Source organism: Crotalus tigris, unplaced genomic scaffold (assembly GCF_016545835.1).
Source record: "Crotalus tigris isolate CLP2741 ecotype Arizona unplaced genomic scaffold, ASM1654583v1 scf7180000019599.1365583, whole genome shotgun sequence".
In the NCBI taxonomy this organism is placed as follows: domain Eukaryota; kingdom Metazoa; phylum Chordata; class Lepidosauria; order Squamata; family Viperidae; genus Crotalus; species Crotalus tigris.
In genome coordinates, this window is record NW_024097615.1 from 1,264,704 (window position 1) to 1,291,294 (window position 26,591).

A 26,591-nucleotide genomic window follows, 5' to 3' on the forward strand; every position below is an offset into this window, starting at 1 on the left:
TCAATGGCTAGAGCCACAGGTCGGCAACTGGCAACTCCGGAGCCGCATGTGGCTCTTTGAGCCTTCTGCGGCTCCCAGCCTCTTCTGCCATTTGCAGAGAGACAGAGAGAGGCACTTGAGCTCCCCCCCTCTGTGTGTGTGTGTGTAAAAAAGAGAGTGGCCTCACCCTGTTCGAGGAGCTGACAAGCTTATTGGGCGGGGCTCCTCCCTTTGCTGCCTCTCCGCAGGAAGCAGGAAGGGCAGGAGAGAGCCAGCTTGTTGGAGAACAGTTTGAAGCCAGCTTGCCAGGTGAAGAGAAGATTGGAGAGAGGGAGAGAAGGGGGGAGGAGAGAGAGGAAAGAGAGAGGGGGAGAGAGAGATGGAGAAAAAGAGAGAGGGGGAGAGGAAAGAGAAAGAAGAGAGGGAGAGGAAAGAGAGAAAAAGAGAGGAGAGGGAGGGGAAGCGCAAGTGCCTCTCTCTCTCTCTCTCTCTCTCTCTCACTCTCACACACACACACACTGAGTGGGGGAAGAGGACTGGCAGACCAAGGGCAGAAAGAGAAAGGGGGAAGGGAGGGAGAGACAGACAGACAGAGACCCTTTTGATATCTAAAATAAAGATAACACTGCATATATCCTTTTTTTACCTTTATGATATATACCTATAATAAAGGTAAAAAAGGATATATGCAATGCTATCTTCATTTTAGATATCAAAAGGGTTTTGCGGCTCCCGGTGTTTTGTTTTCGGTGGGAAATGGGTTCAAGTGGCTCTTTGAGTGTTTTGGGTTGCCTACCCCTGTGCTAGAGGAAAGAATGAAGGATTAGGAACTGAATATGTATTAAGTGTTTTTAAATCCAAACAGCACGTTGGTTGAAAAATTAATATATGTATGTAACAGAAAATTAATAAAATCTTTACTAAAAAATCCCCCACAAAGGACCAGATATAGCATGCCCAGAACGCAGAGCTCAAATTCAACCGTCTTTCCAAACGTCGCGAGCCTTACCTGGTTCCACAAAACCTTTAATGACGCCAAAAATGTTCAGGATTTTTTTCTCAACCAGGAGGTTGTTGATTCTGAGGCGCACGTTCGTTCCCGACGGAGAGGTTGCACACTTGCGAAAGATTGTGTTTTGCCATGGGGTTGGACAGTCCGATCCATCCAGGACGCTGAAAGCAGAACCGGAACTCGTTACTCAACACACTGAGGTGTGCTTCCCAACATCCTGCGACACCTTCAGGCATCTTCAAAACCACCAAGCTCCCATTTCTTATTTTGAGGAACAGGATGCAGGTGTAACCATTTGTTTAGTGACCATTCAGGGGTTGGGAAAAGTGACATAGGAGCATTTTTCACGCTGACGACCGTTCACAGCGTCCCCAGGGTGACGTGATCAAAATTCAGACGCCTGGGAATTGACCCGTATTTAAGATGGTGGCAGTGTCCCCCGGGGGGGTCACACGATCCCCTTTTTGCGACCTTTTGACAAGCAAAGTCAAAGGGGGGGGAAAGCCGGATTCACTTAACAACTGGGTTACTAACTTCACAATTGCGGAGATTTGCTTAACAACGGTGGCGAGAAAAGTCGTAAAAATGGGGCAAAATTCACTTAATGTCTCTCTCTACTCGGCAACAGAAACTTTGAGCTGAATTGTGGTCCTAGGTCAGGGGTCTTCAATCTTGGCCCTTTTATAACTGGTGGACGTCAACTCCCAGAATTCCTCAGCAAGGCACGCTGGCTGAGGAATTCTGGGAGTTGAAGTCTGCAAGTCCTGAAGGGGCCATAGTTCCCCCATGCTGGCTGAGGAATTCTGGGAGTTGAAGTCCACAAGTCATAAAGAGGCCGTAGTTCCCCCATGCTGGCTGAGGAATTCTGGGAGTTGAAGTCCACGACTCATGAGGGGGCCATAGTTCCCCCATGCTGGCTGAGGAATTCTGGGAGTGGAAGTCTGCAAGTCATAAAGAGGCCGTAGTTCCCCCACACTGACTCAGGAATTCTGGGAGTGGAAGTCCACCAGTCATGAAGGGGCCATAGTTCCCCCATGCTGGCTGAGGAATTCTGGGAGTTGAAGTCCACGAGTCATAAAAGGGCCAAGTTTGAAGACCCCTGTCCTAAGTTTTTTAACTGCTGTGTGATTTACATTCATTTACATTACATTTTTAATCTTTTTTTTTTTTTTTTGGCCTTCTGGAAAACAGAAATGATTTTGTTGCCAACAGATGGAATTTCTTCCTGACCTGAATGTTCTGGTTCTCGTGTAGAGAGGAAGAGGCAACAGTTGAAACAACGGAGCTCGGTGCCAGCGACACCCAAATCTACTTACAAGAGTTTTGCCAACTGGTGGCCAGTTACCTGATTAATTTTTGTGCGCCTGAGCGTGAAATACTCGCGACGGGGATGCCGGGCAGAGCCGAAGACTGAATGGGGGGGAACTGAGTATGGTTGAAGGAAGGAAATCCAGGGGTGTATGGGTCCCCGGTACCCAGGTGAGCCTGAAAGACAAGAACTCCCGGGAATTACCAAAAAAGGAGAAGAGATAAATTGGGAGTTTCCTTCCACGTCCTTCATGGAGCTTACACCACCGTCTCTAAAGTCTCCTTTGCTCAGTTCTGGCCTAGAGGATTTGTTTACTGGCCGTTCAAAATTACAGAGGCACTGGAAAAAGGGACACGATTTTTTCACACTTACGGCCGTTGCGACACCCCCACGCTTATATGATCAAAATTCAGACACTTGGCAGCTGACTCATACAGTAGTGGCCAAAATTGTGGAAAGCTTTTGGGAAAAGCATACAGTAGAAACGCCACCTCTGGTTGGTTACCTTTCCACCCATTTTTCTTCCAATTTCTTTATAACTGCAGCCTTCTTCACTTAATAATGCTATTTTACATCACTTTCTGGGCAACCAGTCAGCTCTTTTTTCCATGACTTTAATTTTATGATGTTTTACAAGCTCACTGAATGAAAGAACAACAACAAAAAAAAAAAACCCCAATCAGTGTTATGGTTCCGGCTAATGAAACATTTCAAAGAACTGCCAGGCATTGATTTTCCTAAAAGTCTTTTATTGTTACAAAATGTCGGCACAGGCACAAGGGAGGGATGCTAGGATCTAAGTTCTCTTCCTCTGAGCAGTTAACTCAGTGTTTCCCAAACTTGACAATTTTAAGGCATGTGGACTTCAACTCCCAGAATTCCACAGCCAGCATTGCTGGCTGTGGAATTCTGGGAGTTGAAGTCCACATGCCTTAAAATGGTCAAGGTTGAGAAACACGAGTTAAATTATCAGCATGTTTCCTCCCTAAATTAGCCCTCCTATCTCACATCATCCAATTAGTGTGAAGGTCAAATGTTTTCTTCCTCTTTCTTTCCCTGGCTTTACCCCCCACACCTGCTCTTTATTAACCCCATATTTACCAGACAATTTTGCATATTGTCAAAAGCAAGAATATGCAACATTTGCAGCGTTGACAACCAGCTTGATAGCGATCACGTTAACACACTGATCAAGGTCCTCCTCTCAGCTTCAATACATGACATCCATAACCGGATCCTACTGTGATCTGATTGGCTCATGGCCAAAACAAGATGACACCCGATTGACTGTCTAAACACTCACGCTCATTGGCTACGATCCGATGAAGGAAAGCTACCTGAGATCAACCTAAGCAAGTTGGGCTACCTTTTTCTGGTTCTTTGGCTATAACTTTTCATAGAATACAGTACAGAGAGTTGAACAAGCTTTGATGCATTACGTTCCTGATTAAATTATCTTTCCACGTTCCTGATTAAATTATCTTTCCACTGAGATAGAATTTTATGGAACTGCTCGCAAAAAAAAAAAGGTGGTGTTAATAGCCATCAGACCTCAAAAATACACTTTTCCCAAAAGGTTTCCACAATTTTGGCCACTGCTGTATTTAGCACAGTCCTGGGGTCATTTGATCGTCTTTTGAAACCTTCTGACAAGTCAATGGGGAAAAGCAGATTTTGCTTGTGTTACTAACTTAACAGCAGTGTGGCAAGGAAGATCATCCAATGGGGCAAAACTCACATTAACAACTGTCTCACTTAGCAGCAGAAACCTGGGGTCAGTCGTGGTCCTAAGTCAAGGACTGTCTGCACAACTACTTTATTTCCCTCTTTGAGCCCAAAAAAGACTTTTGTTATATTAAGACCATCACAGCCCTGAGACTTCCACTCTGAAGGATGTGATTCCCAAACAGGAGAGCGGAAAAAAGGGGGGGAAAAGCAGGCAGAAATGCTAATTCTAAGACAACCTTGGCGTGGGGTGGAGTTATTGTTTTGACTTTGTATATTGGGGTTTTTTTAAAAAATTTTGTGGTGCTTGGACACTGAAAGTGACCAACAAGCAAGTCTCTGGAGTGCATTACACTAGATGTGTCGCTGGGAGGCAAAACTCCCTTATTTTGGCTGTGTCATGGGGGGGGGGGGAGATAATTGCTTTCGCTGGAGAAAGCAATTATGTTTGGAAGAGTGAGCAGTAAAAGGAATCCAGGCCACCAAAGAACAACAGGGGCTGGATACTATCCAAGCTGACACCCACCGGAGCATCGAACAACTCAAAGAAGGAGTGCAAGATTGAAAGAGGTGGAGAGAGCAGCTGGGCCAGAGAATCACCAAGAGCTTGATATGACTGAAGAGATAACATCACCATCATCAACATTTGACAGTGTGGGTGTGCTCCAGGGGAGGGAGGGAGGGAGGGAGGGAGGGAGGGAGGAAGGAAGAAAGGAAGGAAGGAAAAGAGAAGAAAGGTAAAGAGAAGGAAAGAAGAAAGGAAGGGAGGGAGGGAGGGGCAAGGAAGGAAGGTAATGGGAAGGAAGGAAGGTAAAGAGAAGGAAAAAAGGGAGGGAGGGGCAAGGAAGGAAGGTAAAGAGAAGGAAGGAAGGAAAGAGCAAGAAAGGAAGGAAGGTAAAGAGAAAGAAGGAAGGAAGGGAGGGAGGGGCAAGGAAGGAAGGTAAAGGGAAGGAAGGAAGAAAAGAGCAAGAAAGGAAGGTAAAGAGAAGGAAGGAAGGAAAGAAGGAAGGGAGGGAGGGGGAAGGAAGGTAAAGGGAAGGAAGGAAGGTAGGTAGGTAAACAGAAGGAAAAAAGAGAGGGAGGGGCAAGGAAGGAAGGAAAGAGCAAGAAAGGAAGGAAGGTAAAGAGAAGGAAGGAAGGAATGAATGAAGGAAGAAAGGGAGGGGGGGCAAGGAAGGAAGGTAAAGGGAAGGAAGGAAGAAAAGAACAAAGGAAGGAAGGTAAAGAGAAGGAAGGAAGGAAGGAAGGAAGGAAGGAAGGAAGGAAGGAAGGAAGGGAGGGAGGGAGAAGGAAGGAAAGAAGGAAGGAAGGAAGGAAGGGAGGGAGGGAGGGAGGGAGGGAGGGAGGGAGGGGGAAGGAAGGAAGGAAGGAAGGAAGGAAGGAAGGAAGGAAGGAAGGAAGGAAGGAAGGAAGGAAGGCTGAACGCATAACATCATCAGTTTGTGTAAGCCACCTAGAATCATTCATTGAAAGGGAGTGGGCGGCCATGCTGGCTGGGGAATTCTGGGAGATGAAGTCCCCCCCCCTCTTCAAGTTGCCAAGATTGAGAAACACTGCTCTAAACAAACAAACAAACAAACAAACAAACCAGCAGGGACAAGAAGCAGCTGGAACAGCCCAATAGATAGGCAGCTGCTGGCCAGATAACAGGGGAGCCACCAAGAAACTGAGGCCTCAAGCAGAAAGTGCAAATCCCCCTTTCCCCCTTCCCCCCCTGCTTTACTCAACAGACCCACCCCTCCCAAACATCCTTAAAAGCAGGGGTGTCCAACCTTGGCCACTTTTAAAAGCTGTGGATTTTGAACTCCCAGAATTCCCCAGCCAGCGTGGCTGGCTAGGGAATTCTGGGAGTTGAAGTCCACAGCTCTAAAACGTGGCCAAGGTTTGGAGACCCCTGCTTCAAAAGATGCTTTAGAAAAGTTGACTGACACAAGAAGGGTTCAAAACTCACATGTCCAAACAGGGCCACCGTTTCTCCAAGGTTCTTGTAGTCCAAAGGATCCGGGTAGATTAACACGCCTAGAGCGCCCCGTGCCTCGGCATTGGCAACCTAAAAGGAGATAGGTGTTTGTTTTTTTTATTGAAAAGTTTTACAAAAAATTACAAAATATACCCCAAACCCACCCACCCCCCTTCCCCCAGCTGAATACAAGGTAGTAAATATAATAATCATAATTTAACTAACATTAACCAACTATATGGATAAACAAATACAATGTGCTTTAACTCTCTTTTACCACAAAGTAAACAATTTGAGAATAAGCTTAATCATATAAACAAATTAAAATCCCAATTTATAAACAATACAATATCATAAAATTTCCACTATACTAAACTATTAATAATAATAACAATATTCTAAAATTTATTCATAAAATAAATGGAACTTTTTAGTCCCATATTTATTCTGAATATAATCTATCCATTTTCTCCAAACCAAAATGTATCTTTCTTGTGAATAATCCTTCAAATAAGCAGAAGAGATAGGAGGTGTTTTTACTAGGAGGTGGAAAAGCAGCCAAGTGGTGGCACACAGTAATGAAACACAGACAAGGAAACAATCAAGCACGGGACCCCTGAGTACTGTATTAATGAAGGACAACAGAAGCGAATATTATATTCTGCCATTTATTTTGCTAGCTCTTATTTTATGGCGTTTATTTAATTCAGGGGTTTTTCCTCCCCCCGTTTTTTTTTTTAAATTTCGTTGACAATAGGACGTATTGTTAACCAAGAGAAAGGCATAGTGAGCCTCACAAAATGTGTCTTCTAGAATTTTTCTCCTTCACATCGTTTTTTTAGGTAACCTGATTGGGCAACGGAGAATACCAACTATTGGAAACGTCATCCAATTTGCTATTCAGCTGGTTTTTTCTTAACTTTTACACTCTGTTCATGTTTTGGAGAAAGAGTGTCACGTTTTCCGCTGTTCATAGCATACCAACTCTGGCGACTCGCTTGGGGCCCTCCTAGGTGCAGGCAGCCTTGAAGAAGACTCCCCCGCCTTTTAATTCTGAATTTTAACGTCAACGCTGCTAACATTGGATGTTCTTGCATTGACGACAGATGGAAATGGAGCCATCTTTTTATCTTTCGCTTTTAGAGTTAGATGATGCTGGGAAAGGGGTGTGTGTGAATGAGAGAGTCCAGCTAGACATAACAACACTAAACCTAGCGTGAGAATCAAGGTTATCGGAACCAGAAGACATAACAACACTAAACCTAGTGTGAGAATCAAGGTTATTGTAACCAGAGCTGATAAGGAATTGGCCAAGCTGCACTTCAAGCTAATTGGGGAATGTGATTTATGACGGTTAATTGGAGGAGGGAATTATGCTTTGGATACTATGTGCCCAGGGGAGGGGAATTCAGTTTTTGGCTTCCATTATGTAAGTGCCGATATTATGCTACCCAAATAAAAGATTCTTTAAGGTAAACAATGCCTCAAAGTTCTTTCGAAGAGTTTCATCTGTCGGAACCAGGACATTTAAAACATTTCATCCATGCTTTAATCCACTTTGTGTTTTAAGTACACGGTTTTTAGGTCTTATCTGTACACCGCCCAGAATCACTCTGTGAAGGAGGTCGATTGTTTCTAAACTTGGTAAACCATTTTTACCTTCTCGGCAAAAGTGATGCGGCCGGCTCTCACAACGACCACCATGCCATTCACGACGATACCTTTGTCTAGGAGGGCTTTGAAATCTTCCTTAAGGCCATAATTGGCAAAAACCGGCTTGCCCTAGAACGGAGAAGAAGCTTGGTTAGCCAACAGAGCACCGTCAAGCATTCTAAGACAGGGGTCCCCCCTCCCCAAACTATGGTCCGCAGTCCGGGATCGGGCCGTGGGCTCTTGGCCAGCGGGCTGCAGCAAATGGCTGGCCGGTGTGCACACGTGTGAAACTTTTTCTCATCTTCTTTGACGGTACCAAGCTGGGAAAAATGCCGAGCCTCGTAGGAGAGACTTACCGAAATCTCCCCGTTTTTACTGTAGGCTACAAAAGCACTGGAGGCGTCCAGGATTGTGTTTCTAGCATCGTCCAAAGAAACGACGTTTGAAGAACTAAACAAACAAACAACAACAACAAAAAACAGTAACGTGGCTTCAAAATATTGCATTTTAAAATATTTATTTCAATCGACGAGGCTGTCTATGTAAAATACTGTATATTCCACCATATAAGGCGACCCGGCGTACAAGACGACCCCCGTCTTCAGCGCCGAGTCGCATGCCTAGAAAGTCGTCTTATATGCCAGAAACTACCATTATTTCCGGCGTATAAGACGACCCCCGACTTCGGCGCCGATTTTAACGCTTGCGAAAGTCGTCATACACCGGAAAGTACGGTACATTAACTCTGGATGGCTTCCACCGATTAAAAAGCTATGCAAACAGAAAAAAATATTAGAAATTAGAAATACCCTCACTGTAGCAAACCTGGTCGTAAAGAGCAATGCCGGATGACCGGATTGCTTGCCGACACCAATCCCAACTGCCGTCATTAAGCAAGGACCATGTGGGTCACTAAGTGAAGACCACCCGTGCCAACTTCCGCAATGACTTTGACTATGGGAAGCTGGCAAGGATGTCAGTAATTGTGATCATGTAATTGTGACACCTGGACCAGCTCCCAGTAATTCTCCAGACACCATGCAATTTCCTACGCCGCCGAAGGCTGGTGCACCCCTAAACAGGAACACAGAGGAAGCACGTGCCCCTTTATTTATTCTTCTGCCTTTAGTACTTTTTACAAATCACTCAAGGAAGCAAACATATCCAACTTAACTTCCTCCTCCTATTTCCTCCATGACCACCATCCTGTGAGGTGGGTTGGGCTGAGACACAAACTGGCCCAAAATCATTTGGCTGGCTTTCACGCCTAAGGCGGGATTGGAACTCCCTGTCTCCTGGTGATTGGCCCAAAGTCACCCAACCAGCTTTCATGCCTAAGGCGGGACTAGAACTCACCATCTCCTGGTGATTGGTCTAAAGTCACCCAGCCAGCTGTCATGCCTAAGGCGGGACTAGAATTCCCCATCTCCTAGTGATTGGCCCAAAGTCACCCAACCGGCTTTCATGCCTAAGGCAGGACTAGAACTCCCCGTCTCCTGGTGATTGGCCCAAAGTTACCCAACCGGCTTTCATGCCTAAGGCGGGACTAGAATTCCCCGTCTCCTGGTGATTGGCCCAAAGTCTCCCAGCTGGCTTTCATGCTTAAGGCGGGACTAGAATTCCTCATCTCCTGCTGATTGGCCCAAAGTCTCCCAGCTGGCTTTCATGCCTAAGGCGGGACTAGAACTCCCCGTCTCCTGGTGATTGGCCCAAAGTCACCCAGCCGGCTTTCATGCCTAAATTGGTAGTTGAACTCACAATTTCTTGCTTTCTAGCCTGGTCTCTTAACCTCTAGACCAGGGGTGTCAAACTGCTGGCCCACGGGCCGGACATGTCATCCGGAAGCCGCGCCCACCCCATTGCCGGCAACAATCAAACCATCACACGACGTCGCGAGTTTGACATGTCTGCTCTCTTTCCTAAGGTGATTTATTTTTCAGGAGACTTGCTCATTAGATCGGGAATCCAAATGGCAAGGAAAGGAAGACTCCCCCCCCCCACCCTGGGAAATCTTGAATCAAACCCTCCCTACCTGGCTTGGAGACGGACATAATGCTCATCATCCCAGACTTTGTCCAACTTGTATGACTCAAACTGTTCGTGGATGTCATTGGCCAGAACCTCATCCCGTATACTGCCAGCTTCGTGACTGCCGGAGGACATCGACCTGAAAGATACGCAAATCAACCGGAAGTCAGGAGTTCTGTCAGACCCACAACTTCTCACAAACTGTTAATACCCCCTTTAGATCGCCTTGGTAACATGCCACGCTTGGACTATTGCATCCGTTTTTGGTCACCGCTATCATCTCTACAATGAGCCTAGCTCAGTGTTTCCCAAACTTGACAATTTTAAGGCATGCGGACTTCAACTCCCAGAATTCCACAGCCAGCATTGCTGGCTGTGGAATTCTGGGAGTTGAAGTCCGCATGCCTTAAAATTGTCAAGTTTGGGAAACACTGGCCTAGCTCATGGGTAGGCAACCTTGGCTCTTTTATGACTCATGGACTTCAACCCCCAGAATTCCTGAGCCAGCATGGGGGAGCTATGGCCCCTTCATGACTGGTGGACTTCAACTCCCAGAATTCCTCAGCCAGCATGGCTCAGTTTGGAAACCTCTCCCTTTCCCCTCAGCATGGCGGGCTCAGGAATTCTGGGAGTTGGAAGTCCATGAGTCATAAAAGAGCCAAGGTTGCCTACCCCTGGCTTAGCTGCAGCCATCTTTCCCCGTCTTGTTCTGGAATTGGGGATGTCTAATTCAAGGAAGAGAAGGACGAGGGGGGACATGACAGCAGCCTTCCAGTATCTCAGGGGATGCCCCAAAGAAGAGGGAGTCAAGCTGTTCTCCAAAGCCCCTGAAGGCAGGACAAGAAGCAACGGATGGAAACTAATCAAGGAGAGAAGCAACCTGGAACTAAGGAGAAACTTCCTGACAGGGAGGACAATGAATCACTGAACTTCAGAACTTGTGGGTGCTCCATCACCGGAGGCTTTTAAGAAGAGACGAGACAGCCATTTGTCTGAAATGCTATAGGGTTTCCTGCTTGAGCAAGGGGGTTGGACTAGAAGACCTTCAAGATCCCTTCCTCCCTCCCACGTAGCCAGACCCACAGCTGTCCACACGCTGAAACCTTCTTCTTCATCAGAAAAACTTTTCGAGGGGCTTTGTGGAAATCCTTACCGGATCTTGTCTTGGAATTTTGCCTTGGCGAGCCGACCGGCCAATAACTTCTTCAAGTCACCCCAGTACAGCACTGGATCGGATGGGGCGTTGTTGCTGGTTTCAGAGTATTCAGACGAATGGAAGATTCCGTCGCTCGAGGACCCGGCCCCGTTGCTACACGTCGCCACTTGTGGCATCCGGGCACGGAAACTTATGTAGCCAAACAAAAACCCTGCCGAAGGAGAGCAGTTGGAAGACGTCAGGATTTCCTGCCGGAAGACGCAGCGCTGACAAGAACAGCGCCATTCCCACACAAAGGTGCCTTTCCTAAAAGGCAGCTGGATTTCTTTGGCTTTGGTCTTAGAAACCGTTTTGCTTCTTATCCAAGAAACTTCCTCCGAAGTTAGAAGCGAAGAAGCTTTTTGGACAAGAAGCCGACGATTTTTAAGGAGAGAAAATAATAATAATAATTAAAAAAAACTCCAAGGAAGTCCAATTGCCTTTTGGGAAAAAAAAGCACCTTTGCGACGATTGAGAAACTCTGTAGACCCGTGGTTCTCAACCTTTTTAATGCCGTGACCCCCCCCAACCGGTCGTAAGTCGAGGACTACTCAACCGGTCCTAAGTCGAGGACTACTCAACTGGTGCAGCACCGTTTGCAGAATGGGACTTTTGGCGGGCTCAACAGGGCAGAGATAGCCTGGACAATTCCTATTGGCTTTTGAAAGCCAATAGAATTAGAGTCTATTCAAGAGAGTCTCTTCGATTGGCTTTCAAAAGCCAACAGAATAAAAGGGAGTAGCCCAGCTAAGGAAAAGGGGGGGGGGGGGAAATGGCGGACTGCGTTGTTTGGCGACCCCCGTGAAATGGTCGTTCGACCCCAAATGGGGTCCCGACCCACAGGTTGAGAACCACTGCTGTAGACATTGTTGAAAGGTTTTTTTAAAAATCCAAAATACAAATGAAAATAAAGACAATGGCCAATAGGGGAAAAGGGATAATGTAAGGGAAAAAAAAGAAATAAAAAGCAGCGACTTCCAACTTCTTTCAATGCGGTTCAGTTACTTAATAGAATTGTACTCTCACCTTTTTTCCTTAGTATGAAAATGGTAAATACGAGCCATTTCTGTAACAACAACCCACCTAATAACAGCACGATTCTATTGAGGACTCCACGATTATTATTTTAAAACGTTTACTAGATAGCGCTCATTTAGCAAGGCTCATGTCATGGTTCCGACTGATGAAACTCTTCAAAGAACTTCGAGGCATTGTTTACCTTAAAGAATCTTTCTTCGAGTGGCATAGCACCTACATAGTCAAAGCCAAAAACTGGATTCCCCTCCCCTGAGCACATAGTATCAACGCACAATTCCCTCCTCCAATTAACAGTCATAAATCACATTCCCCAATTAGCTTGAAATGCAGGCTTTCCCTCCTTTACTCCAACCCCGCCATTTCTTACCATCCCTTTATTTCAAAAGCCCTGAATTCACACCCTATTACAATATTGTTATGTCTAACTAACTCCCATCCCATTCCTCCTCTCCCCTCCCCTCCCCAGTATCATCTAACTCTAAGAGTAAAGCATAAGAGAGAAAAAGGCTGCATCTCCATAGGTTGTCAAAGCAAGAACATCCAGTGTTAAGCAGAGTTGACAGCTCACTGGGACCAGAATTTCCACCCCTAAGTGCAATGTCACATGACTGTGCCATTTAGCCACGGAAATTGGGGCGCTTCCAAAAGCCCTCATTACTGTGAATCGTGAAAAAACCCCCAACTGACACCACCACCACCCCCCCGCAACATCGTTAAGTGTGACATCGATGGATTGCCATTTGCAGCCTCCAGGACACAACAAATAAGGTCATAAATTACGATCATCTGCTGGCAAAACTTTATAACCCTGGTAAGGGCAATCCAGTTGCTGATCCCACAACTACCACCCTTATAAGTAGGAGGACTTGGGGGGGGGGTTATCAGAGTATTCAGACGAATATTGTAAGTTGGAACGGTCCCCGAGCAAGTGGTTGTTAAGTGAGGACTACCTGTATATGAAAAAGGAAGGCGTTTTATGGACAAAGGTTCATTTGTTCTTGGGGGGGGGTGCATTGGTAGCTGTGGGGCCCTTGGCGCTTTCTCTGAGCGTGGCTTTCTTGCAGACCTTTCATAGCCCAACTAGATAGCATCATCAGTGCTAGGAGGAGGAGGAAGGGAAGGAAGACTATGGGCTCCTTGGTGCTTTCTGAGCTTGGTGGTCTCCATTACAGTTCCTCAGCCCCCAGCCCTGCCCCTGTTCCCCCTCACCTATCAGGAAGAGCAGGGCCGCCCCTCCGCAGGCGCAGCACAGGTGCCGGTGGCTTCGGGCTTTGCCGATCCTGGGGGGGAGGTGGTCGATCACGCCGTTTTCTCCGCCTTCCTCTTCCTCGGCGGAGAGCTTCATCTCCACGTGGCTGCTGTCCCCGTCCGGCTGCCGGGCCAGGCTGAAGCGGGTGTACGAGAGGGGCTCTGCCCCGAACTAGACAACAGGAGATGCCATGGCAGGAGAATGAGAAAAAGGTCGCCCTTCCTTGCACAAAAGGGCACCAGCCTAGCTAAGCAGGAAGGCCTTGACTTACGGCCAACAACGGGATCCAGAATTTGCACTGCTAAGCAAGACGGTCGCTCAAATTCCCTCCCCCCCACCCCGTTGTTCAGATCGAGAGAGACCCTTCTGAAGATGCGCCCCGTTGTCAGAGGTTTGACACACTTGGGGCGTACACTCCCTAGGCAGAGAGGTGCACCTGGCTCCCTCTTTCAGCATTTAGGATGCTGGTGAATAATCATCTCTTCCCTCAAGATTTAAATCTTAAAATTGTATACATAAATTGTGTAATTTGTATGTTGTTGTTTTTTTTAAAGCCAGATGTTCTGGTCTTGTTCAGTTTCTTGATTAGCCCAAAGTCATCCAGCTGGCTTTCGTGGGAATAGAACTCACTGTCTCCTGGTGATTGGCCCGCAGTCACTTAGCCAGCTTTCATGGCTAAGGTGGGACTAGAACTCCCCACCTCCTGGTGAGTGGCCCAAAGTCAACCAACCAGCTTTCATGGCTAAAGTGGGACTAGAACTGCCCATTTCTGGTGATTGGCCCACAGTCACCCAGCCGGCTTTCATGGCTAAGGTGGGACTAGAATTCCCCGTCTCCTGGTGATTTGCCCATAGTCACCCAGCCAGCTTTCATGGCTAAGGTGGGACTAGAATTCCCCGTCTCCTGGGGATTGGCCCACAGTCACCCAGCCAGCTTTCATGGCTAAGGTGGGACTAGAACTCACTGTCTCCTGGCGATTTGCCCATAGTCACCCAGCCAGCTTTCATGGCTAAGGTGGGACTAGAATTCCCCGTCTCCTGGGGATTGGCCCACAGTCACCCAGCCGGCTTTCATGGCTAAGGTGGGACTAGAACTCACTGTCTCCTGGTGATTTGCCCATAGTCACCCAGCCAGCTTTCATGGCTAAGGTGGGACTAGAATTCCCCGTCTCCTGGGGATTGGCCCACAGTCACCCAGCCAGCTTTCATGGCTAAGGTGGAACTAGAACTCCCCACCTCCTGGTGAGTGGCCCAAAGTCAACCAACCAGCTTTCATGGCTAAAGTGGGACTAGAACTGCCCATTTCTGGTGATTGGCCCACAGTCACCCAGCCAGCTTTCATGGCTAAGGTGGAACTAGAACTCACTGTCTCCTGGTGATTTGCCCATAGTCACCCAGCCAGCTTTCATGGCTAAGGTGGGACTAGAATTCCCCGTCTCCTGGGGATTGGCCCACAGTCACTTAGCCAGCTTTCATGGCTAAGGTGGGACTAGAACTCACTGTCTCCTGGTGATTGGCCCAAAGTCACCTAGCCGGCTTTCATAGCTAAGAGAGGACCAGAACTCAAGTGTTTCCTAGTTTTTAGCCTGGTACTTTCACCACTAGAACAAACCACAGTCTCTCCTTATTTTATCTTTCTGTCGTGCTGGTGGAGGCAGAGGGGCGGAAATTCTTTCTTCACACATTTCAACAGCCCTGGAATCAAGCTGGCGTTAAAGTCAGAGATTGCCTCATTCTTCCGTTGGCTGCCTGGAGGGCTTGTCAAGGGATCGCTAACTACACTGTGGGCTGACATGCTCTCAGCTAGCTTCCTGTGGGAGTTTAAAAAACCGGCAGACCGAGTTTGCAGGTTAGCCAATACAGATCCAGTAATTGGAAGCAAACGGTAAAACAAAGTGGGGCCACCTGCAAATGAAGGAACCTCTTGATTTGCACATGGTCCTGGAGTTACAACAGCCAAGTGGGCGTGGGATTTCCTCCGTAGGCAAAAATGTGAAATACCATGTCGTTGCTGTTGTTAAGCGGGCATCGTGGATCATTCAGCAGGCACCTCCTTGAAACTTCCAGCCGGCTTCCAACAACCAAAGTCAGTGGGGAAGCCAGTGAAAAGGCCTTGCAGGTAATAGTAATAATCATAATAATAAAGTTGGAAGGGACCTTGTAGGTCATCTAGTCTAACCCTCGGCTCAGGCAGGAAACCCTATACCATTTCAGACAAAGGGCTGTCCAGTCTCTTCTTAAAAACTTCCAGTATTGGAGAAGGAAGGAAGAGGGGGGGGGAGGGAAGGAAGGAAGAATAACAGAGTCGGAAGGGATCTTGGAGGTCATCTAGTCCAACCCCCTGCTCAGGGAGGAAATCCTATACCATTTCAGACAAAGGGCTGTCCAGTCTCTTCTTAAAAACTTCCAGTATTGGACAAGGAAGGAAGAGAGGGAAGGAAGAATAATAGAGTCGGAAGGGATCTTGGAGGTCATCTAGTCCAACCCTCTGCTCAGGCAGGAAACCCTATACCATTTCAGACAAAGGGCTGTCCAGTCTCTTCTTAAAAACTTCCAGTATTGGAGGGAGGGAGGGAGAATAATAGAGTCGGAAGGGACCTTGGAGGTCATTTAGTCCAACCCCCTGCTCAGGCAGGAAACCCTGTAGCATTCGAGATAAATGGCTGTCCAGTCTCTTCTTAAAAACTTCTAGGGTTGGAGCATTCACAACTTCTGGAGGCAGGTTGTTCCACTGGTTAACTGGGTGGGTAGGCGGGTAAGAGGCTACTGCTGGGTGGGAGAGGGCTCAGGGGGGTGTACAGGGGGCGGAGAAGGGGCACCCCGAGTACAGTCAGGTTTGGAGCGCTAATGCCAGATGAGAGAGGGTGCATGGGTGTTCTGACAGTGAAATCAATCAACCAATGGAACGACTTGCCTCCAGACGTTGTGGCTGCTCTAAACCAGGGGGTCCCCAACCCCCGGTCCATAAATCGGCACTTGGGGACCTCTGCTTCTAAACACTGGAGGCTTTTAAGAAGGGACTGGTCCACCATCTGTCTGAAATGGTGTAGGGTCTCTTGCGCGAGCAGGGAGCTGGACTAGAAGACCTCCGAGGTCCCTTCCAACTCAGTTTGTTAAATAACAGTATCTAACCAAATGAAATTCAAGGGTGAAAAAAGCAAGGTTCTACATTTAGGAAAGAAAAACCAAATGCACAGGTACAGTATAGGGGGTACCTTGCTCAATAGTAACAACTGTGAGAGGGACCTAGTGGACAATCCCTTAAATAGGAGCCAGCCATGTGCTGCAGCTGCCAAAAAGGCCAACACAGTGCTAGGCTGCATTAACAGAGGGATAGAATCAAGAGCACGTGAAGAGTTAATACCACTTTACAAGGCCTTGGTAAGGCCACACTTGGAATACGGCATCCAGTTTTGGTCACCACGATGTAAAAAAGATGTTGAGACTCTAGAAACTGTGCAGAGAAGAGCAACAAAGAGGATCAGGGGACTGGAGGCTAAAACATATAAGGAACGGCTGCTGGAATTGGGTATGTCTGATTTAATGAAGAGAAGGAGGAGGGGGGACATGATAGCAGCCTTCCAGTATCTCAGGGGCTGCCCCAAAGAAGAGGGAGCCAAGCTATTCTCCAAAGCGCCTGAAGGCAGGACAAGAAGCAAAGGATGGAAACTCATCAAGGAGAGAAGCAACCTGGAACTAAGGAGAAACTTCCTGACAGTCAGAACAATTAACCAGTGGAACCACCTGCCTCCAGAAGCGGTGAATGCTCCAACACTGGATGTTTTTAAGAAGAGACTGGACAGCCCTTTGTCTGAAATGGTATAAGGTTTCCTGCCTGAGCAGGGGGTTGGACTAGATGACCTCCAAGGTCCCTTCCAACTTTACTGTTATTATTATTATAATTATATTATTATTATATGAGCACAGCGAGGTTTGGGGAGGGTATGCAGGCAGCTCCTTGGGCGCAGGGGGGTTGGAGAAAAGTGCATGGGGTGGGCTTCTCCAACAACCTACTGCCTCCCCACTGACTTTGCTTGCGGGTCAGCAGGGAAGGCTTCCAATTAAAAACACACGATCATGTACGTTACCACTGTCGTAAGTGCCAGCCAGTTGCCAAGTGCCCAGATTGCGATCATGTGACTGTGGAAACGTTGAGACGGTCAGAACTTGGAGGACCAATTATAACCACTATTGTACTTTAAACCAGAGGTGCCCCCAACCTTTCGGGCACCAGGGACCAGTTACATGAAAAGAGGTTTTTCCATGGACCGGAGGGGGCGTGGTTTTGTATGCTGCCTGCATCCCGCTGATGGGGCTTTGCTTGTTTGTGCGGCCCGATACTGGTCCACAGACTGGGGATTGGGGACCCCTGCTTTAAACAGTCACTGAACAAGTGGTGGCTAACCAAGGACTGTCTACAGCAGGAGTCTTCAAACTTGGCCCTTTTATGACTTGTGGACTTCAACTCCCAGAATTCCTCAGCCATAGTTTCCCCCATGCTGGCTCAGGAATTCTGGGAGTTGAAATCCAGAAGTCATAAAGGGGCCATAGTTCCCCTACGCTGGCTCAGGAATTCTGGGAGTTGAAGTCCACTAGTCATGAAGGGGCCATAGTTCCCCCATGCTGGCTGAGGAATTCTGGGAGTTGAAGTCCACAAGTCATGAAGGGGCCATAGTTCCCCCATGCTGGCTGAGGAATTCTGGGAGTTCAAGTCCACGAGTCATGAAGGGGCCATAGTTCCCCCCATGCTGGCTGAGGAATTCTGGGAGTTGGAGTCCACAAGTCATGAAGGGGCCATAGTTCCCCCATGCTGGCTGAGGAATTCTGGGAGTTGAAATCCAGAAGTCATAAAGGGGCCATAGTTCCCCTACGCTGGCTCAGGAATTCTGGGAGTTGAAGTCCACTAGTCATGAAGGGGCCATAGTTCCCCCATGCTGGCTGAGGAATTCTGGGAGTTGAAGTCCACAAGTCATGAAGGGGCCATAGTTCCCCCATGCTGGCTGAGGAATTCTGGGAGTTCAAGTCCACGAGTCATGAAGGGGCCATAGTTCCCCCCATGCTGGCTGAGGAATTCTGGGAGTTGGAGTCCACAAGTCATGAAGGGGCCATAGTTCCCCCATGCTGGCTGAGGAATTCTGGGAATTGAAGTCCACAAGTCATGAAGGGGCCATAGTTCCCCCATGCTGGCTCAGGAATTCTGGGAGTTCAAGTCCACGAGTCATGAAGGGGCCATAGTTCCCCCCATGCTGGCTGAGGAATTCTGGGAGTTGGAGTCCACAAGTCATGAAGGGGCCATAGTTCCCCCATGCTGGCTGAGGAATTCTGGGAATTGAAGTCCACAAGTCATGAAGGGGCCATAGTTCCCCCATGCTGGCTGAGGAATTCTGGGAGTTGAAGTCCACAAGTCATGAAGGGGCCATAGTTCCCCCATGCTGGCTGAGGAATTCTGGGAATTGAAGCCCACAAGTCATAAAAGGGCCAAGTTTGAAGACCCCTGCTCTACAGCAATGGGTTGAAAACAAAGGACAGATGGGGCTAAACCACGTTAACAACAGACAGTTTCATTCTAATCTTACTCAGGCATATTCATTCTAATAAATACAACGTCCTTACCACGTTAAATATTGTTTTCCTGGCGTGATTCATAATTCCAGATTCCTCCAGCTGCTTAACCGGAACCTAGAAGTCAGAAAACACAGTTAACTTAGCAACGTTTCATTGGCATGAAAACAAATTTACAATGGGTACAGCTGCCAGGCCTTCTAGAAATTATTACAATTTGTGTAACAATGCGTGTTTATGTGATGGTTGCGAACAGGGTACAAGCTGTACTGCATACCTGTACATTAGATTACAATGAATGAAAGTTTGATGCACAACTTGTACACTAGATTACATGAAGGCGAAGGCATATAAAGCAAGTTTGCAGGAATTTGGGTGTGTCTAATGAAAAGGACTAAAGTTGACAGGACAATATTTGAGGGGCTGCCACAAAAAAAGAGGGGGTCCACCTATTCTCCAAAGCACCTGAAGAAGACAGGACAAGAAGCAACGGATGGAAACTGATCAAAGAAAGAAGCAACCTAGAATTAAGGAGGAATTTCCTGACAGTGAGAACAATTCACCAGTGGAACAACCTGCCTCTAGAAGTTGTGGGTGCTCCATCACTGGAGGTTTTTAAGAAGAGATTGGACAACTATTTGTCTGGAATGGTATAGAGTAGGGGTCCCCAATGCCCGGTCCATGGACCGGTACTGGGCCGTGGCATGCCAGCAACCGGTCCACACAAACAAGCTAAGCCCTATCCACGGGATGCAGACAGCACATAAACCCACGCACTGTCCGGTCCGTGGAAAAAAACATTTCTCCACGGAACCGGTCCCTGGTGTCCAAAAGGTTGGGGACCCCTGGTATAGGGTCTCCTGCCTGAGCAGGGGAGTTGGACTAGGTCCCCAACCTTTTGGGCACCAGGGACCGGTTCCGTAGAAAGAGCTTTTTCCATGGCCCGGAGGGTGCGTGGTTTTGTGTGCTGCCTGCGTCTCGTGGATGGGGCTTTGCTTGTTTGTGCGGACCGGTTACTGGCAGGCCACAGGCCGGTACCGGTCCACAGACCGGGGATTGGGAACCTCTGAACTAGAAGACCTCCAAGGTCCCTTCCAACGCTGTTATTTTGTTTAATGGTATTAGAACACGGCATCTATTCTCCACAGAGATGCGGCAACCACACCCAGCTGCTCTTTGCAGTTACTGCATTATCGATGAATAATGCGGTTTCCAGGACTTAGCTGGAATTATCGTGTTCAGTGTCGTAGCTAGGCTTACTGACATTCTGCTAACAATAATTGCCAGAAAGCAGAACGCTCCTGCAGCCAGCACCACCCTTCTCGAGGTGAGAGGCAGAACACAAGACCCGACCCAGAGAAATTAATCAAAACTTTTAAGGGGGCAGACATGTTCTTGTACTCCAGGACAGGAATGCCAACAAAGGGGCTTTTTTTGGAAGGACTGAGAAGTCTAAGCATGAGGCTTCGAGTGCCTTAGGCCAGTGTTTCTCAACCTTGACAATTTTAAGGCATGTGGACTTCAACTCCCAGAATTCCACAGCCAGCAATGCTGGCTGTGGAATTCTGGAAGTTGAAGTCCACATGCCTTAAAATTGTCAAGGTTGAGAAACACTGCCTTAGGCACACGTAGTCCTCAATTTACAATGTACGTTTGGTGACCCTTCAAGCTTGTGCAAAGTGCCTTACAACCGTTTTTCATACTTAACGACCGTTGCGACATCCCCATGGTCACGTGATCAAAGTTCAGCCGGTTGGCAACGGACTCGTATTTATGACGGTCGCAGTATCCCGGGGTCACGTGATTCCTTTTGTGATCTTCTGACCAGTAAAGTCAATGGGGAAAGCTGGATTCACTTTACAGCCATTCTACTAGCTCAGGGGTCTTCAAACTTGGCCCTTTTATGACTAATGGACTTCAACTCCCAGAATTCCACAATCAGGCATGCTGGTTGAGGAATTCTGGGAGTTGAAGTCCGCAAGTCATGAAGGGCCACAGTTCCCCCATGCTGGCTGAGGAATTCTGGGAGTTGAAGTCCATGAGTCATTAAGGGGGCCATAGTTCCCCCATGCTGGCTGAGGAATTCTGGGAGTTGAAGTCCGGAAGTCAGAAAAGGGCCAGGTTTGAAGACCCCTGTACTAGCTTAATGACTGCAGTGATTCAGTTAACAACTGTGGCAAAAAAAAAGGCTGTAAAACGGGGAAAAAAACTCACTTAGCAAACATGTCAGTTAACAGGCACTTTGGGCTCAATTATGGTCGTAAGTTGAGGACCACCTTATAGTGGAGGTGGCCGTCAGCAAAAATCTACATTTATTAAATAGCTCTAAATTGCATTTTCCATTGTAATTTGTACAGAAACTTAGAAAGCCGAGCAGCTGTGAGTCCAAACGTACAGAGACGTATTTCCCACAAACTGTCCTAAACAGGAAATATATCAAAAAATCAACAGAAATGTAGGCTTGGGATTAAAAGATCTAGACAAAAGCAGGATTAGCACTAGAAACAGAGCAGTTGAGAACAAACACGCATGCACGCCCATTTCCCATCTCAGACGCAGCATTTCAAGGCATCCAGCCAGCTGAGAACTATCAAGATGGCTCAGAACACAAATTGCTTTTAAATTTAAACCATAGAATCAGGATCACTCTGAAATGTTAATACCAATTTACAAGGCCTTGGTAAGACCACACCTGGCATCCAGTTTTGGTCACCACGATGTAAAACAGATGTTGACACTCTGGAAAGAGTGCAGAGAAGAGCAACGAAGAAGATCGGGGACTGGAGGCTAAAACATATAAGGAACGGTTGCTGGAATTGGATATGTCTACTTTAATGAAGAGAAGGACGAGGGGGGACATGATAGCAGCCTTCCAGTATCTCAGGGGCTGCCCCAAAGAAGAGGAAGTCAAGCTATTCTCCAAAGCGCCTGAAGGCAGGACAAGAAGCAAAGGATGGAAACTCATCAAGGAGAGAAGCAACCTGGAACTAAGGAGAACCTTCCTGACAGTTAGAACAATTAACCAGTGGAACAACCTGCTGCCAGAAATGGTGAATATTCCAACACTGGACGTTTTTAAGAAGAGACTGGACAGCCATTTGTCCGAAATGGTGTAGGGTTTCCTGCCTGAGCAGGGGGTTGGACTAGCTGACCACCAAAGTCCCTTCCAACTTTATTATATTATTAAATTGCAATTATATCATCTCACAGTGTGCCTTAGGCAAACAGCGACAATTTATGTCTCTTTGCTTCCCTTTCCTTAACGCTCATTAGACAGCAATATACAGGTAATCTTTATAACCACAGTCCAGCCCAACCTTTCTATTGCTAAGCTAATTTTTAAGCGAGTTCTGCCCCGTTCTGTAACTTTTCCTTTGGCCACAGTTAAGTGAAAACACTGCAGTTGCGTATTTAGAGTCGATGTAATGAAGAGTATTTTGCAGTTGAACAAGAAGTTGCATGGCTACGATAGAAATCTTAATCCTTGGCATGCTCTTGGGTGCCTGCACATGTTCTGGCTAGAACAGATTAACCGCTTCAAGGAAAACTGGATGTTTTGTGGATAACTTGGGCTGCTCTGCAGGAGATAAGCGGCAAATCAGACCCCGCCTTTCGGGAGAAGATAGGAAGCAAATGTTAACAGAGAGGCCGCCTAGTACTTCACAGCATAAAAGCTGAATAAATAAAAATGGAAGAGACTCTTTTGTTGTAATAAGCTCTTCCGATTTATCTTTACTTACTGGAACGCATCAAAAAGCTTCACGCTTGTGGGGGTCTTCCTTAATTATCTGAACAAGAAAGAAACGTAAAATTACTGCTTTCTGAGGAAGCGGCAAAGTGGCTCTTTCTATTTCCCCTCGATTATTAGCGAAAATAAGGAACTATATTTGCATTTAAACAAATAAGGAAAAAAAAGTGTTCGTGGATCACTGACCAGTCTGTGAAAAATTATCTTTGATAATGGCTGTGGTTTTTTTTTTTTATACAAGTCACCTATGCAGAAAGGAAATGGTTACCGCTTGAACATCGTAAGATGTGCAGCTACACTTATTCAAATACTTCACATTTGTAAAAGAATTACTGAAGCTGGCTTAATCTATCCAGTTTAAAGGACTGTTGCAACAATTAGAAGTTAATCTTCAGTTGGGTAAGCATGTAGATAAAGTCATTTCAGGAAAGGAAAAAGAACACAGGAGAAAGAGAGAATCCTACGCACCTCAAAATATTAAAAAAGTTTTCAATATCTTTTAAGCCCAACCAAAGGTCTTTCCCACACACATTGATGCCTTTATCTGCTCTATACAAGCACCCAAATTATGATCTGACATTTGAGAGCAGCTGTCTAAAAACCTGACAGAAAGGGCAGATGAACAGGTTCAGCTGAGCTTCTATTCAAATTTTCTAAATTCAAACACGATATCGTCTAACAAAATCGTTTACAAATCTTTAAAAGCAAATGCGTTTTACCCATGCAGGGCTTTCTAATACTGTACTAACCTGCCCAAATTGTCCTTTGTTTTAATACAAGTTTAACAAAATACAAAAAAGTCTATCTGATTGCATTTGTGGCATACTTATAAAACTGTTAAAATAAAAAGCACAAAATTCTGTCGATAAAACTTTACTATTGTGTTAGGACCCAAGAAAGCATACTCAATAGCATTTTTAAACATATCTGGGGTATGTGTGTGTGTGTGTATACACCACATATGTAGCATTTATGCTACTTCCTCCATAGGTTCTAAAGCAATTTACTTCCTCCATGTTTTAAAGTAATGTTACCAGTTGGTAACAGGTAAAGATATCTTTACAGGTAAAGATAAATTTCCTAAAGGGGAGACATAAACTAACAAGTCTCATGTGCAGATCTATTTGTTATGTTTGTTAAATTAGAGTCCGCCCTACAACGCCGTCTTCAACTCCAGAATTGACACTGAATTCTATTTTCCATTCAAGTGTTATCAAGTGCATATAAGGAAAACCAGCTTCTCCCATGTGTGGAACTAGTCTTAGCAATGATTAAAAAGGAAAATTAAGGTTATAGTGGACAACTCAAGTGCTGACTCAGGAAGCAGTCACTGGAAAAGGCAAGCAACATGATGGAAAGAATAAGGAAAGGAATAAAACTAAAATTGCTATTTACAGTTTGCTATATTTTTAGCCATAATTATTAAGAGTTTGGGCAAACCCCCTCAAGCAAATCCCTTAGGAAGAACACCGCAGGGGGAGTCATTCATAGCTTTAAAAAAAATCTTAAATTGTTTTCTTTTACAAGGAAATATACATAGGCACATAGCAAGAAACAGTTCCTAAAATATTATAAACCAAGACAAAAGTCCTTCATTCTGATTAGAAACAAACTGATCTTTAAAAACATTCTAACATTAAAAAGGAGGGGGGGGGCACAGAATACCAAAGATGTAGTTAGATTTTTAAAATTATCCCAAAGATGCTTTTTCAAGAGGCAACTGGACTTTTGTCATTTTTTGAAATTAGTTTTTTTATAATGTAATGTAAACTTGACATAAATTAGTTCATTTTATAATTAACTTGATGGGGTTTAGTTTTTCATCCCCTTCATTATTTATATAAATAACTCAAGGTTGAAAACGTATCTAATGCGCCTCCCTCCCATTTTTCCCACAACAAGCCAGCAAGGTAGGTTAGAGGTTGAGACCAAGGGACTGGCCCCAAAGTCACTTAACCAGCTTTCATGCCTAAGGCAGGATTAGAACTCAGAGTTTCCTGGTTCCTGGCCTGAGGGAACAATGAAAGTGGCTCTCAAACTCTTTTCAAGTATATAAACCATGGCTGGAAAACCCAACAATGTTAATCTATTCAGCAAAACCATAAGCTATGACTGCAATTAAGTTGCAGCAAACGCCAAAGCCTAGTGCTAATTAACAGCTAAAGGCTTCTTTCTCTCCTCTAAGCCATTAAAAGCAATTCCAGGATTTTAACTCCACCTAGCCAGCACCAGCAAGCATCCCAAACCCCCCCCCCCCCCGCTAAGTTTAAAAGCGAGCCATTCACTCGGGTCTCCAGAGATGGGCTGTCAAGAAATTGGGAGTCTAATTTCTGCATCATCCATCAGAGGACTAAGAGGTCACCGCAAGCTATGAGCCATTATGGCAGGAGAGGAAATTTAACTTTTAAAAGCACCACAAGCCACTGGAGCAACCATGTGGCTCAGGAAGGAGCTTGAGCCTCAATGTCACAGCAAGGAAAGCAAAGGCAGGTTCCCACAACACGCCTGAATCCAACCCAAGTTTTAATCAACCCAGGATATAGCTCCAAAAAGTGTTTTTTCCCTAGGGTTAGGTGGCACAAAGCAGCATTCTGGGCACTTCTACACCGTTATATTAATGCTTTATGCCAAGGGCGTCCAATTTTGGCAACTTTCAAAACCTGGGGGACTCCAACTCCTAGAATCCCCCCAGCCTGGGGGATTCTGGGAGTTGGAGTCCCCAGGGCTTCAAAGATTGCCAAGGTTGCTTTATGCCACTGCAAGCCGCCCAGAGACACGTTGCACAGCATATAAATTGAGCCTATAATATAAATTAGGCGCTTGTCATATATATTTAGGTGCTTCCTGGGGTGGGGGAAGGTCTCGCTCGTGGAAGGGAGAGGAGCGGCAACTGGGTGTCCCCGGGCTCACCCTCCTCCAAGGTGAGGACGCAGCTGAGCCACGTGCTCTCCAAAGCACGTGGCGGTCAGCCAAGCGCTCCACGAGAGGCCTGTCTTCTTTCTGGTCAGTCTTGGGGTAGGAGCTCTTCTTGAAGAGACGACCCCCCCCCTCCCGGCGTCCAAAATGGCCTCTCCAGGAGCACATGGGGCAAGGCCGCTCCAGGGCTTTGCAGCTGCTTCGCTTCCTTCGCTCCCCCTATCCAGGCTGGTCCTTTACACGCCTTGCAGCAAAAAAGGAGACATGCAATGCAGGCATGCTTGCATTCGGACGTGCACGCATGCCAAAAAGCCTTCCCCCCCCCTCCTCCTCCTCCTCAGCGCGCGGTGTTTCACCTTCCCCGGCCGGTTCTTCCCCGCGAAGGACAACGCGCTCCCTCGGCGGCCTACGTGACACCAGCAGGCCCCGCCCTAACCCGCAGGCCCCGCCCTTGCGTAACCTCACCCGTAGCAGCGAGACGAACACCCTCCACTGTGCTCCCTCCACTGCACGCGAACCTCGGTGCGGCGCGCACATATAAGCGATAGCGTCAGCCAATCAGAGCGCCGCCTTTGCCGCTCGCGCCAAACGCCTGTCGCTGGTTGGCGGCAGCCTCCGCGCCCCCTTCTCCAACCCCCCTCACCCGCCGGCAGCTTCCACGCGGAGGGCGGGACTGCTAGGATTGGCATCCAGCCGGCCAATCGGTCACCTTGAGGGGGTAATTAGGGCGTCTCATTTCGCCGCTCGCGCCTCCGCGCCCTCTTCTCCAAACCCCCGGGGTGTGGGGGGGGGTTCCATGGAGGGGGCGGGACTATTAGGATTGGCAGCCTGCCGGCCTATCGGTCTCGCTGACGAGTGGGCGCTGGGAGCGGGTACTACGAGGGAAGATTAGATCTAAACCTCACGTTCAGAAATATAACGTCAGAATGACACATGGGCACACGTGGGTCACGGCTCCAGCGTGTCTGAGATGGGAGGGAACCAGATGAGGCGAGAAACGCGGGATAGAAATCACCTCAGGCCCAAGAAGGCTTCCTTCACGAAAAAGGACGGCTTCGTCTCGTTTGGCATTCCAGTCGGCCAATCAGGAGGCGGGAGGAGGCCTTTGACGGTTGGGGAAGTGGGCGGAGCAAAGCAAAAAGGCGGGAAATACTCCCAGGCGGGAGGGAGATCATTCAATATGTCGATACACCATTTTTTTTAGTCTGAAAAAAAAAG

General features: G+C 47.0%; 1 protein-coding gene across 3 annotated transcripts in view; it reads right to left on the reverse strand.

Annotated features, from left to right (window-relative positions):
• Positions 1-25,925, reverse strand: part of TFRC (transferrin receptor) — a 44,662-nt gene extending 18,737 nt beyond the window's left edge. The window contains exons 1-10 of one of the 3 annotated variants that reach the window (XM_039363801.1): positions 25,839-25,925; positions 18,761-18,826; positions 13,109-13,319; positions 10,820-11,033; positions 9,671-9,805; positions 7,995-8,088; positions 7,645-7,767; positions 5,977-6,075; positions 2,337-2,476; positions 989-1,152 (exon numbers count right to left, since the gene is read on the reverse strand). In XM_039363801.1, the coding sequence (XP_039219735.1) occupies positions 989-1,152; positions 2,337-2,476; positions 5,977-6,075; positions 7,645-7,767; positions 7,995-8,088; positions 9,671-9,805; positions 10,820-11,033; positions 13,109-13,319; positions 18,761-18,826; positions 25,839-25,910 (1,318 nt within the window). In that variant the 5' untranslated portion in view covers positions 25,911-25,925. Of the gene's footprint in view, positions 1-988; positions 1,153-2,336; positions 2,477-5,976; positions 6,076-7,644; positions 7,768-7,994; positions 8,089-9,670; positions 9,806-10,819; positions 11,034-13,108; positions 13,320-18,760; positions 18,827-22,449; positions 22,487-25,729; positions 25,795-25,838 lie in introns of those variants that run through there. The other 2 variants (XM_039363802.1, XM_039363803.1) reach the window with 2 other exon arrangements.
• Between the last annotated feature and the right edge of the window lie 666 nt (positions 25,926-26,591).